This window comes from Charadrius vociferus, unplaced genomic scaffold, assembly GCF_000708025.1.
Source record: "Charadrius vociferus isolate BGI_N301 unplaced genomic scaffold, ASM70802v2 scaffold218, whole genome shotgun sequence".
Lineage (NCBI taxonomy): Eukaryota > Metazoa > Chordata > Aves > Charadriiformes > Charadriidae > Charadrius > Charadrius vociferus.
Window position 1 is genome coordinate 2056271 of NW_009650084.1, and position 13735 is coordinate 2070005.

At 37.4% G+C, this 13735-nt stretch overlaps 1 protein-coding gene across 1 annotated transcript in view; it reads left to right on the forward strand.

Moving 5' to 3' along the window:
• The first annotated feature begins 5586 nt into the window (after positions 1-5586).
• ANKRD10 (ankyrin repeat domain 10) overlaps positions 5587-13735 on the forward strand; it is a 32816-nt gene continuing 24667 nt past the window's right edge. Inside the window, exon 1 of the mRNA XM_009892135.1 lies at positions 5587-5751. Coding sequence (XP_009890437.1) covers positions 5587-5751 — 165 coding nt within the window. The remainder of the gene's footprint in view (positions 5752-13735) is intronic.

A 13735-nucleotide genomic window follows, 5' to 3' on the forward strand; every position in this document is an offset into this window, starting at 1 on the left:
CCCTCCGGCCCTCTCCGGCCGGGGCTGGAGGAACGGCCGCGGCGGTGACCCCCTTCCGTCCTCCGCCGCACACCCGGCCTCTTCGTCGCGCTTCGTGCTTTGTCTGCAGAGGCTCGTTATGGTCCTTATCGTCCTCAGGCTCCACACCTGGAGACTTGTTTTGTTGTGGTGCCTGTGTTATGACGACCGACTCGTTAGGAGTTTGGGAAGAAGATGCTTGTGCTTGTAAAGCGCTCCTTTGTTGCCTTCGGTATGAAAAATACATTGTGATTTATACGTGCGCAGATACGAGTGTGGAATTAACTGCGTTGGCATCGTTGCAATGTGGAAAAGATGAAAACGTGAGGAGTAGCTACGCTATAGATGCTTCTCGATTCCACGGATAGGGAAAAAGAAGGATTTACTTAACCTGTGTTCCTGAAATCTCTGCCTTCGGTTCTTTTTGAACCTTGTTAAAAATATAGCGACCTTTCTAAGCTGACAGGCAGTGTTTGAAGCCACACTATATGAGAATCCTAGTACCATTTTAAAAATAAATGTGTTTATAATCTCCTTTGTTGGATTGACAAACTCAAAAATGGGAGTTAGCAGCTATTTAGGAAACGGATAAATAGAAAAAAATCACCCAAATATTTCTAAAGCACCTTTCGTCTCTGACTTAACACTCATCTTAAAACTTGAAGTTAGAGCTATTTCTTCCCTGTTTCTAATGTGCTGACAGCTCCGGACTGTGCAGAACTCCACCCTAGAGGGTTGGGGTTTGGGGTTTTTTTTTTCCACATGGATTTATCTGGTTTTGGATTTTCAGGAGCTTTTGTTCTTGTTCTCCCTTCTATTTCCAATATATTTCTATTTGTTTATTGATTGTGTGCCTGAGAAGGAAAATGAATGTACTTAGGCAGTTGTCATGGTTTATGAAGATACATTAAGAGATGGTTTGTCTATGTTGTCATCTTATCTGTAGTGCTTGTTTGAGAACCATTTTAGGAACATAGCCAAGTAGCCTTTCAGTCTTAAAAAAACAAACAAACAAAAACCCCAAAACAATACCAAAAAACCCAACCCAACCAAAGAAAGAACAACAAAAAAAAAGACAAACCCGAAACCCCACAAAACAACAACCCCACATAAAGCCAAAACCTAGAGCAGCCTTTTATCTGTTCAAGGAGAGGCTAATAATCTTCTACACTCGGGGGGGGGGGGGGGGGGGGGCAGGGGCATACCATGGGGGGGAGGGAAGGGGAAGTGGAATACCTTAAATTTTATCATGAAGTACACTTGTAGAAAATGTGAAGATTCTAATTTGGTGTTAGTCTTCTGTTTCATTTTTCCATCTGACAGGAATTTCTCTTCAGTACGTGTTTGTGGCAGTCTTGCTTTTGTCTTTGAAATGTGTGTGGTGTGTTTTACTTTAAGCATCTTCAGCTTTCTACTAACCTAGGTTATGTGAGCTTTTGTGTGCGCTCTAATTTCTGTTTAAGAGACTCTTGCAGAAACAGCTAAGGAAGGGAACAAGTCAGTCTACAAGATACTGTGTTTATATTTGCCATGCTCATTCTTAGGTATCAGCAAAATTTGATACGTGTTTTTGTTGTTGTTGCATATAAGGGAGAAAAATCTGGCAAGTGAAATGGGACTTGCAAGGATGACCTAGGCTATAAATTGGTTTTATACAGTTTTGCATACATGTACTTTCCTAAAAACCTTGTGACGTGGCAATTTTCAGTTTATGGACATTATCTGCAGGTTTTGTAGTCTTGTTAGGTAGTGTTCCTTTCTCTGAGCCAGAGACTATACAACACACTGAAAAAAGTTACAGTAATGTAATCGGATCCCAAACTCGACTGACTTTGTGATTGTGTGGCATAGTTATACTTCTACCTTTCACCAGTTAAAAGACGGTTGCCAGCAGTGAAACAATATCTGCTGATAGGGGACATTCATATGCGTGTCTCACATTCTTATTTATGGGCTTTTTTCAAGTCAGACTCATCAAAGCTTCAAATGGAGAGTTCTTCAATTAAAAAAAAATAATGTTTTAAAACTCTGATACTTTGAGAAATGGCTCATTAGTAGTTACTGAACAAGACTCTTCATCTGCACTTCTTTGTTTTTCTAGATTTTGTGAGATTTTTTCACTCGTTTGTCTTTTCTTGAAAGAAATTAAATGGTAGCAGAACTACATGGCTGTCCTTCTGATATAGGGCCGTTTAGCAGCATGGTCCACCAGACATGTATTGTTTTGAACTGCAGCTCTGTGGGAGTCTGAAATGACCAAACTGATACAGTTCCTTTCCAGAAGTCCAGAAGAACTTCAGTAGTATAGAGATGTTTCTTTCTCTTTACCTGTTGTTGCACAACATGAACACAGAAGAAAGCCATCATTGTATCAAAAGACAATACGAAATAATTTTAGAATAAAGCTATGTAGGACTGCATTGTTGCATGCAGTTGTAGATTTGCTGCAGTAAGGAAGTAGCATCAGCATTCAAGTTTTGTTAGAAATGAGTATGTGAAAGAGAAGTTGGGGGGTACTGATCTAATACTAGCACCAATAAAACTGGAGTATCTTAAGACTAAAAGTGAAAACACAGGTTTTTTTAATAGCTCATTCTGAAACTTACTTGCACAACTTGCAAGTGACAAAATGCCAGCAAAGTCAATTGAAAATGGTAGATATTACATCCAGGTTTTCTGGTTGTCATACCTGGAGTTTTAATGACAGGGTGAGCTCCTTTTAGAGGTAGTAGCAAGTCCAAATTTACTTGCTGTGTTGAGTATCTGTAGTGGAGTTTGCATTTTCAGGATACTTCCTGGCTGCAGGGAAGCATTCATACCCTGAGATGTAAATTAATTCCCATTAGAGTTGCTGTATTCCAATTAGAGTTAATTATACAGTGCCCTGAATTACCCTGGCATTCTGTAGATTTCTGAGAAGATGGGTTAGAATGGAAAATTGTTAACAATCTAAAAAGCTACCAGAGAAGTAGAAAATGAAGGGCTTGCATAAAAAAGGAAGTCGCTGTTAATTCACTTTGTCTTATACCAACCTTAATTTAATTTTTCTTTTTATCTGCTTGCATGTACATTTTTATTTTCTCTGACCACATTTGCTTGTACTCCTCTACTTTTATTTTTTACCATTTGACTGTTTACATTATAGGAAGCAAAATAGTAGTAGGTACATTCTGTTTCTTTTGGAACAAAAGTAGTACAGATAAAAATGCCTGTCTCTTCCTTGGTATTTTGCCAGAGTTGTGGCCTGTGTAGAGGCCTGTCTTTCTTCATTAAATCAGTTTAACCTCTGCTTTAGGTATAACAATACAGTGGAAAATATCTACTAAAAGGTTATTTAATGAAAACAGAGTTGTGTGTCCTGACCTCAAGTGTAAATAATCAAGTGAGTTACTGTTTTTTGTTATGTTGACTTTTTCTATCCATGGAAGTAATTTACCTCATTCTTCCAGAATGTTGGAAGAAGCAGATTTTTCTGACAGCCATAGTGTGGAAGACCCATGCTTCAGCTTTTAATGGGATGAAATGTTACCTTGTTAAAACCCTGTAAGACACGGGGAGGAAGGGGATCATGATGTGTAGCCATTTTATAAAGCAGATTTAAACAGTGCAAGATGATGCTGGTGATCCAGTTCCAATGTTTTTCCCCTTTCAGTTGACAGGCTATAATTCCTGTCTAATTATGGAAATTCTTTCAGCCCAGTTTCTGTGCAGGAAATACTGTTCTTTCCTGAAGTTGTAATGCTTGTCTGCAAGTGTTTTCAAATTAATTCTATTAAAAGTCTATTGTTATAAACACTGGCTGAACTTTATTTTTGTTTGCAGTTATAGTAGAGGAACTTCTTGGTGTAGCTGAAGGTTTTTTTCAATCTCATCGCTTATTAATAATTATTATGTTAACCCTTAATTATTATTAATAATTGTAACAGCAATATTGGGGTACTAGCATGTGAACACCAAGGAAGGTCTATGAGTAGCGGATACAAAATGTGTTTGGGTAGTCTAGCATTAGAATTCTAAATCTTCCTACACAAGTTTTTTCGATGTAATTTTTTTAATTAAAAGTACTTGTTTGCTTTTGAAGAGGTACTTTTTCTTTGGTAATTTTGAGGTTTATGGAGCTAGATTTATTAATACAGCAATATTTCAGTTACCCTCACCCCTACACGTTTACTTCATGTAATTAGTGAGTTAATGGTACATCTGTATCTGGTGTCAAGTCCATTATAGTCCAGACTTTTGTATATCCTAAAGGGTAGGGTTCCTATGTGTGTGTTTGAACTATACTGGGAAGGAGACAATTGAAGTTCACAATATACTTGCAAACCTAACATAAAATACTTCACTACAGTGGTTGGTACTTTTCTCATGTATGTAATTCATCAAGATTAGGAATTTACAGGTTTAAAAAAAAAAAAAAAAAGAGGGAGAAAGAGAGACTTCCCATACAGCAGTAGAGAATGTTGGAATCATGATGTTAATGCTTCTATCTGTAACCAAGCTGCCAGCTGACTTTCTGATGCTTTTTAGTTGCTCCTTTATGAACAGATTATTCCATAGCTGTGATATGGTGAACATTTTCCTTAACTGTGAGAGACTGACCAGTAGATTTTTGTTTCATAGGAACCAGTGCCATAAGTCAATGTGGTGGTTTCTTGTTTTGGAGGGGTGTGGTGGTGTTTGTTTGCTAACCACAATAAATGGAAGCCTAGACTAAGCTATTTATTTTAGCGTAGTGCATTCCTTTTCCTATCAACAAAAAACCAATGTTACTGTGTGACAGGAAAGGAGCATTTTTTTTACTATTTTTGAAAGTTGAGGTCATTGTGGCTGTGGTTTGCTTAGCTTCTACAAATGTGATGTTATGAACATCTAAAAATAGTAGCTGGATATCTGACACTTCTGGTTGGTAAGATGGGAAAATAAAAGGCTATAGTGTGACAGAATACTGCAGTTTTTTAAAACAGAGAGGTTTTCTTTTTTGGTATTGCCCCAAACAGCTCTCCAATTGTAATAACAAGAAAATGGTGAAAAGAGATTATTCCTTTTACAGATTTAGCATAGTACTGACAGTACTAGTTTTCATGAGTAGTCTGCTTCTGATACTTTAAGAAAACATTAAAGAAATGTAAAATCTCGTGTTTTTCTGATTCGCCTTCCTCTAAACTCTCCTGGGAATACGTCTATGTATCTCCTAACAACACTCTTGTTTTGGCAAATGTTATCTAATAATGTCTGTTTAGTATCATGTTTGCAGCTTTGTTGGATCAGACGTTTTTCTCCCTAACAAAAGTGAACCAAATAGCTCTTGTAGTTAGCTCTGAGATATTTATGCCCTCTTTTCCCCCATCCCAAAAATAAATGTTGAAATTCAGTTTTGGAGGTGAGAATTGAGTACATTTCAGGTGTGGACTATGGCCAAAGGAGGGGGGAATATTGGGAGGAGGGGGAAAATCCTAAAGTTCATATTCTCTCTTGTTTTGCATCCATGTAGTTTCACTAATAAGTTTAGCTTTTCTAGGTGTTAATTGTCATACCACATCTGTGTAACATTTTTTGTTTTATTCCCTCATGTCTTTAAAGCTGGAGTGCCTAATGCAGTTAGTAAGAGCTGGAGCTTCTGTAAATGCCAGTACAACACGTTTTGCTCAAACACCAGCCCACATTGCTGCTTTTGGAGGACATCCACAGTGCCTGAATTGGTTGATTCAAGTGGGGGCCAACATAAATAAACAGGTATGGATTCATGCATATTTCATGTCTGCACATAGTTTTGGAAGGAGTGTCTTGGTCCCTTTTTACTACATGTATGATCCTTACATTCACATAGAGATAGATAATTTTTAACATCAGCTGAATTCAAATGACATAATTATCAGCTATAGACCTTTTTCATTATAGTAGGAATAGGACTAATAAATGGCCTCTAAGCCACTAAAGGTTTGGAGGACACTTGTTTTAGGAATTGACATCTAGCTACTTACTGAAAAAAAAATGGTATGCTGCTGTGGTGTTGGCAGCATTAGCAAGTACTTGGATATTAGAATACATTTTTGGGTGAAAGAATAGTGAGGAACATCTTACTTATTTAATACATTAAGAATTGAAAAATTCACCATTAGCTACTGAACCGTGAGACCTTTGCAGTAGTTCATGATTTAGTCATACATCTAACTAGTAAGGTCTGCCACAGTTTATTTTAAGGTGCCTCTGGTTTCATACTGTTTTCCTTTTTAGATTATTTCCAAAACTTTTCTAGTAAATTCCTGAAATTAGGTCAGAAACATGTACTTCACCAACAAAGAATGAATGGGCAACTTTTTTTTTAAATGATTTTCCATTACTTTTACAGTGAGTATGGATAATGATTTATTTAGTAGCAGAGAGTGCAAAATTCCTGTGAAGGGTTGTTTTACTCTACAGTAGTAGAATCGAGTGCTTAAAACTATCATGCTTTTGGAGAAAATGTTTGCAGTACTGAATGGATCTAATATGTATGCTGGGCATACATAATGTGTGCCTTTATAACAGTACTCAAAATTATTATTTATAATAATCTATGAGAGTAATTAATACTCAGCATATGCATTTACTAAAAGCTGTAGTATAGCACAGCATCTGTAAAATGTCTGGTCTGTTAAATCTTGCATCATACTTTTCTTAAAACATTTAATGGCCAGACTGTTCTATATGCAGTAGAGTTAAGCTAAGCTAAGTCTGCTGAAGAACTTGAACATTTGCATTTCTAGAGTTTGGTTCTTTTTTTTTTTTAAGCTATGCAAAAAATAAGAAATGGGGAAGTTTGTGTTGAGTTTTCAGAAAAGAAGGCTGGTGCATTGAGAACAGCTGTGAGACACCAGGAGAATTGTAGAAACAATGAAGGTGACTGGATGCAGAGGCTATAGATCGCATCTTCTCCTTGATACCTGACAAAAGTAACTTATGCAATAAGTTATTGCTGCATAGTGGTAGAATCTTCAGAAGAGAAAATACAAGAACTGTAAATTCATCTGGAGACCAGGTAAGAATGTAAAGAAATGATGATTAGAGAGGAAACATGGCATGCACAGAATAAAGATGTACAAATATCTGCTAAATGAGAAGAGAAGAATGAATGAAAATGAATGAATGAGAAGAATGAAAGTTTCCAGCTATGAGGATAAAGAGAAGAACTGACCAGTGAGGTTGAATGGAGTTGAAGAACAAGCTTGCTGTCCTGGAACATGATAGGGGGGGAAAAAAAGTCACACTTAGTGAGTGAGGTTATTGGAAAGAAGAAAGTAGCAGCTAGCCCCCAAAAGAAGAGGAGAAGAGTGCAGAGAGATCCCTCCGTGGGCTGAGGGCAACATGCAGATGACTGTAAAGGAAAGCAGAAGGCAGTATGGTATGCAAGTAAAGTAGACAGCTTAAGTCACCAAAACTAGCCAGTGACTCAGGAGTCATTATTTTGATGGCATGTCACCAGAGCGAATCCATATAATAGATCTGTGGTCCTCCACAGGAGGAAGAGTACTGTGGTTCTCAAGTTTTCAAATGAGATAGTCGTGATGGTATCCTGTAGACCTCTGAGGGTAGATTTAGGTATTGACAGGCAAAGGACACTAGTACTGAGAGTTCACACTTTGGAAGCCTTTTATGTTGTTAAAGAGGCTCAAGTTACTCTTGAATGCAGTAGCTTTTTTTTGCCCCCACAAAATACTAGTTGAACATACAAGAAGAGATATTTTAGATTTGGTTCAATGACAAAATAAGAAGATAGCTCTGGGTGATTAAAATGGTAGTAGAAATAAAGTCTCTTAAGTTCTTTGTTAGGATGCAACTGGTCAGTCACACTGGTTACACATGCACAAGCACGTACCTTGGTGATACATATAGCAGCAAACTCATCCCACGGATATTTGGAATGTTTCATACATGGCTATGTAAAGCATAGTGCATGCTTTGCTCTCCCCAATTCCTTCCAGCCGTTTGTTGAATTGCAGTCAAATTCTTCTATTCTTATTTGATTTGAACTGCTTAATAAATGATCTTGGTTCCTTACTTAACTTCCAAGCACTTTCAGGTGATCATCTAGGGCTTCCACCCACACTTTTGAGCTTTTGGAGCACTATTTCCTGATGTGTATTTTGTTTATTCCTTCCAGCTCGCTGACTGATGCTGTACTTCAAACAGACATAGTCACTGGCTAATGCTTGTGTGAGGACAAGTGTTCCATGGACACTGGATACAAAACACATGCTGAGAAAGATCTGGGAATACTTGATATTTAAACTAGTAAAACTTTCCTTCCAAACTGACTCCTGGTCATTGGCTACAGACTAACCCATCACCTCTGGAAAAAGAAAAGGATAGCTTCTGAAAAGGAATCCACTCGAGTCTCTCAGTCTTAACGTAAACCTCCGGTATTCAGTAGAATTTGCATGCATGCTTTCTCATATCTGCCCTGAGGTATTGTATTGTAGCCCATGCTGCCTGCCCTGAAGTTTAGGAAAACTTGAAAATGCTATCTCGGTGCGGCTGACAGTTGCCCAGGACATTTCTCAGGCAGCAGCAATAAAGGACAAATGCTGAAAACTGCGTGTCCCAGCTGTACCTTGTTCCCCATATAAGTTCTGTGACTATATCTTGTGATGCCCAGCCCTCTTACTAAGCTGTGTGTGCTGGCTAGAACCATCTAGCTCTCTTTATGATCAGTGGGCAGTTCTTTATTCCCGGGATCACCACAGAAATTCACAGGAGAAAGTTAACATGTCATTTTTTTTTTTTTTTTTTTTTTTTTTTTTTTTTACAGTGGGCAGTGCCTGCTAATAGTTCTTTAACGTGTCTCAAGACCTGCACTCACCTACCTGCCTGCTTTAGTTCACTGTGACAGTGCAAAGTACCTTTTTGATTAAAAAGCCTGTTACTTCATTTAAATATATTTTCCCTCTAGCCTCAGCCTATTAAACATTCTATTGTATGTTGCCTGTATTGATTGGCCAAAAAAACAGTTTTGTGTGGCCTGGCTTAAAGAGAAGGGGTAAGAAATACTGCATCTTTACAGGTGATGTTAACTTTTCATCCAGCCAGTTACCAGCCAGTTTGTGTGGTAGTGATGGGAAATAGATTGAGGAGGGTTAGACTAGCCATGCTAGCAAGAACTGTAAACATGCTGGTATCCTTGGTGAGGAGGAAGAAAACACTCATTCCTTTGGTATGTACAGTTTTGTATTTTAAACAACAATTTGGACTAAATCCAAATACTCCATAAAAAATACTCCTTCAGTTCTCATCTGTACTCAAAATGCAGAAGGAGAAACCATCATGAATTCAAAGCTTTTTTAGCAAAGAATGTGGAAAAAATACTCAGTATTCTCCAGCTTCTACTTCTTGGCTTCAGAAAGGGTAGGGTGCTGCCTCTAAGAAATGTGAATGGCTTTTGGAAATGTGATCAGCTGATAGAACTTGAAATTCAGTCAGTTGAGTTAAGGAATGGAGTTTGTATTTCTTGCCAGGTAAAATACTGCTTCTGTGTCTTGGATATCTATTTATACTAGAAATATTTTACAAGTGCTTGCATAGAGTTGTCATTTAACCTTGATAGGCACCTAAGCAACACACAGCTGCTTGCTCATTCCCCCCCCCCAAAAAAAAGTGGGTTGAGGGAGAGAATCAGAAGGGAAAAGTGAGAAAACTGGTGGGTTGAGATAAAGACAGTTTAATATGTAAAAAAGGAAACAAAGAAAAAAATAAAAGGAAATCAAGAGATGATAAAAATATTTTTAAGAACCCTACACCACAGCTGATAAATCCCACAATCGCTCACCCAGTCCCCAAGCAATGACAGCCCTGGCAAACCCCCCCACCTTCCACCCCCAGTTTTTCTTGCTGAGCATATGGTATAGGATATCCCTCTGGTCAGTTTGAGTCAGTGGTCCTAGCTGTGTTGCCTCCCAGCTTCTTGTGCGCCTCCAGCCCACTCCTAGCTAAAACATTGGTGTATTATCAACACTGCTTTGATCACAAATCCAAAACATAGCACCATATCAGCTACTATGAAGAAAATTAACTCTATCCCAGCCAAAACCAGTATGCATAGTTGAAAGCTTTCAGTGAAAAATGTGCATGGGGCCTTTTTGTTTTAGAAATAAATATTTACAGGTAAGTAACTCTTTTTTTTTTTTTTTTTTTTTTTTTTAACTGAAAGGGAAACCAGTGAGTGAAATTAACTAAATCACATCCAGGAACTTGGAGAGCAAAATGGGAAATTTACTCTAAGTTCAACTGAAACATCCTAAAGCCAACAGAAATTTGCATTCAAAAAAGACAGAAAGAGGGGGAAAATAGAGTAAAAAATGGCTTTAGACTGAACTGAAAGAATAACCACATCTAAAAGAGGCCTCGTAATAAGCAGACAGTTTGAGAAGAATATTTTATCAGTAGAGATAATGTTTTTACAGGTTGAGCAGCATAGTGAGGAAATGCAAACTGATTAATCAAGCTGAGATAGATTTACTAAGAAAATTTAAGCCAAAAAAGCAAAAGACTCTTTAGCCACATGAATAAAAAGAGAATGAGGAAGGAAGCTAGACACTTACTCAGTGAAATGAAATAAAACTCAAGGGTAATCTAGTCATGACCCCAAGCTAGAGAGGACTGCCCTTGTCTTTGCAAAAGGGTAGTCATGCTTCTCCAAGGGAAAGGAGGAAAAAGTTTGACAATGGCAGTGAGTTGTAAAAAATAAATGCGCCTGTGATGCCTCATGACTCTTCTTGTCATTGCATCAGAAGCATTGTAAACAAAATACTTAAGTCTCCACATAAACAAACAAACTTGTGTTATCTTGAATGCTAAATTAATAAAAATTAATTGTTCTTCTGCTCATTTATTTACAATGTAACTTCTGGATTCTGAAATAAGTTTGGGTTGTTGGTGCAGTGTTACATCAGAAGGGTAGATGGGACCCTGAAAAGTTCTGCTGTAGGTACAAAAGTTATTGATGTTTCCCTTCCTGGAGTATTATTACAGAAGGCATTATGCCTAACTGAAGCACATATGGGAACTGTGGACGATTAAAAGGATTATGAGGTATTATCAAGGATAATTAGGAATTAGTAAAGCCCTTCAAAATAAAATAACTTAGTTTGTTCCACGTAGCCAGAAAAGAGGTAAGGAAGAGGTGTCTTATGCGTGAAAATGTGCTAGCAATGTAGACCCTGAGCCACTCATGAAAGCTTTTTGGAAAAACCTCTGTTATATTGCTTTTTCTGGAATGCCATCCATTACAATTGTTGAAAGAAAACAGAATTGTTCTGAGGCTCGTAGAGTACTTTATTTTCCTCTGTATGTATGATTTTGGATGTGTTGAAGAATAAGTAACCTTTAAAGCCATTTTTCAGTGGGAGATAGCACGTTTGTTTTTTCTTCTCCTTTCAGTTTAGCTCAAAACCTAGAGAGAAGTTCTTTGTAGAGCTAGGAGACTATTTCAGAAACTATTTCAGTGCAAATAGATTTGGTTCCATAGGAGAACTTCAAAAGAGGGTAACATTAGTGATGACTAGAATTTAGATGGTGTAATTAAAATGAATGCTATAAAAATCTAAATCCATACATTGTCACTCTCTTAAGCATTTTCCCAATTACTTAACTTTAGAGAAGAGACACGCTTTTCTGGGCCAGTGATTGAAAGAAGCCCTTTTCAAGACACATATTCTCTTCTGAGATACTAACCTTTTTTTGGTTGTTGGTGATAGGATTGTTAGCTGCTATAAGGTTATTCTTGTAATGCAGTGGTGAGGAGCCCTTTTGCAAGGTCTTTCTGATCCTTTTAGTGTTTCCCCACAGCAATATTTCATAATTCAGTTCTCTAGATCTCATTGTGGGTGCCATGCTAGGTTTATGGGGCTAGTAAAGATTTTGTCATCTTTGTCATATGCATGGCTAGTTGAGCTAACTTTCTCTAAACTGAACTTTATATGGAATGATTTTTAAGTTAAGGCTGGGACAAGTAAATACTAATGTGGAACAAATTGCTTCTTTTCCATGCTTTTACCTCTTTAGTAAAAGGTGGGGGTGAAAGGAAACAATAGAAGTTGAGTGATGAAATGATGAATCGAAGACAGCTTCCACGATGGGAAAATGTATGACACTATGAAGAAAATATTCCTGGATAAATTAGTGTCAAATGAATTCCCATGTATGATAGTTAATAAAATTGTGTCCTCTGTTAAACATCTCTGTGTTCCTGTAACTTCAAGAAAAGTTATAAATAGAAGTAATTTAAACTTCATTGGAAAGCAGTCTTCTATTCATCAGCTACAGACAGCCATTTTGGAAGAAGAGCTATATAGCTGTTTTCTAATTATGAAGAACTCCAAGGAGTTTTCTTCTCTTTCCTGTCTCCAAGCTTTGTTTGGGGCTCAGCAGCAATTTTCCTTAGTTTATTAAGAAGGTAAACTTAGTCTGTTACCATTATTGTTCCCTGCTGGGGGTGCTAGGTAGTTCACTGTTTGGTTGAATATATGTCTCAAGTACTGGTAAACTGGCTTGCCCTCAGTGAATTTGTAACTTGTTATAAAAACATTTGATCATGAAATAAAATTGGCAAGTAGAAAATGGAGAGTATATAACACATAATGCAAAATTTATCTTCAAGTTATGTTTATGTAGTCTAAAAGATGTGATTTAATTTCTCAGAAGCTTGCAGACAATCTAAAACACTTGTTACCTTCTATCTATCAAGATGGTAGTATGATCATATTTTGAGTATTCATATTTCAAATAGAACTAAAGCGTAACCAGTATTGTAGAATTAGGTGTGAACACAAGTCAGCAAAGGTGCTGTGTTACTTTAATAGCTAGTGATAATATTTTAATAAAAGGAATGGGAAGCAAAAAGGAGGCACATACAGTTAGAGTATGTTTAATATCAGTGGAGTGGGCAAGTGAAGTCTGTCAAAAATTTGGAGGGGAATTAAAAAAAAAACCCTTGCTATGCGTTGAAAGTGTTGAGGACTGTGATAGTTAAATCACATAACAAACCAGTAACAGAACATTTACTTGGTACTTCAAGGCCATATTTCATTACAGATTCTTCTCTGTGGTTTTTAATACTGATGGTTAATTGAAAGTACTGAATTTCATCTGCCGCTTATAGATCATGATGCATGGAATTTACCTGCTGCTTGCCAGTTACATTTGTAAAATTGCTGTAGATTGTCCCTGTTATCTGTGAAGATAGTTGGTACAGAGGAGTTGCCTGAAAAGTAATACACTACTCCCAGTATGTTTGTCCATAATACAAAAAAAAAAAAAAAAAGATTAAATGGTTGGATGTACTGGTTAACAATAATGGAATGCGAATGGATAAAGATGGTCAGAAAAGAAAAACGTATAGGACATGAGTCAATGTGTATGTCTCAGGAGAGATCTGGCCTGTCCTGTGAACTCTGGGCACACTTACATTACAGTAGAGTTAATGCATGCATACTGCTCACCAGGTGAGTATTTATGGTGCAATACAGTCAGTATTGCACTTTACTGCATTAAGTGTGTCGAGAAGATCTGAAAGCGATAGAGTCCCACAAGCTTGGCCATGCTGCTTCTGAATTCAAGATGGCTTGTTCAGTCCAACAAAAGTGCTAGGAAATACAGGTGCTCGAGTAACTTGTTCTGGTGGTATACGTTGTGGGGGTTTTTAACAAGTTTTGCTGAATATAACTCTGCTGATTGCCTATTTATT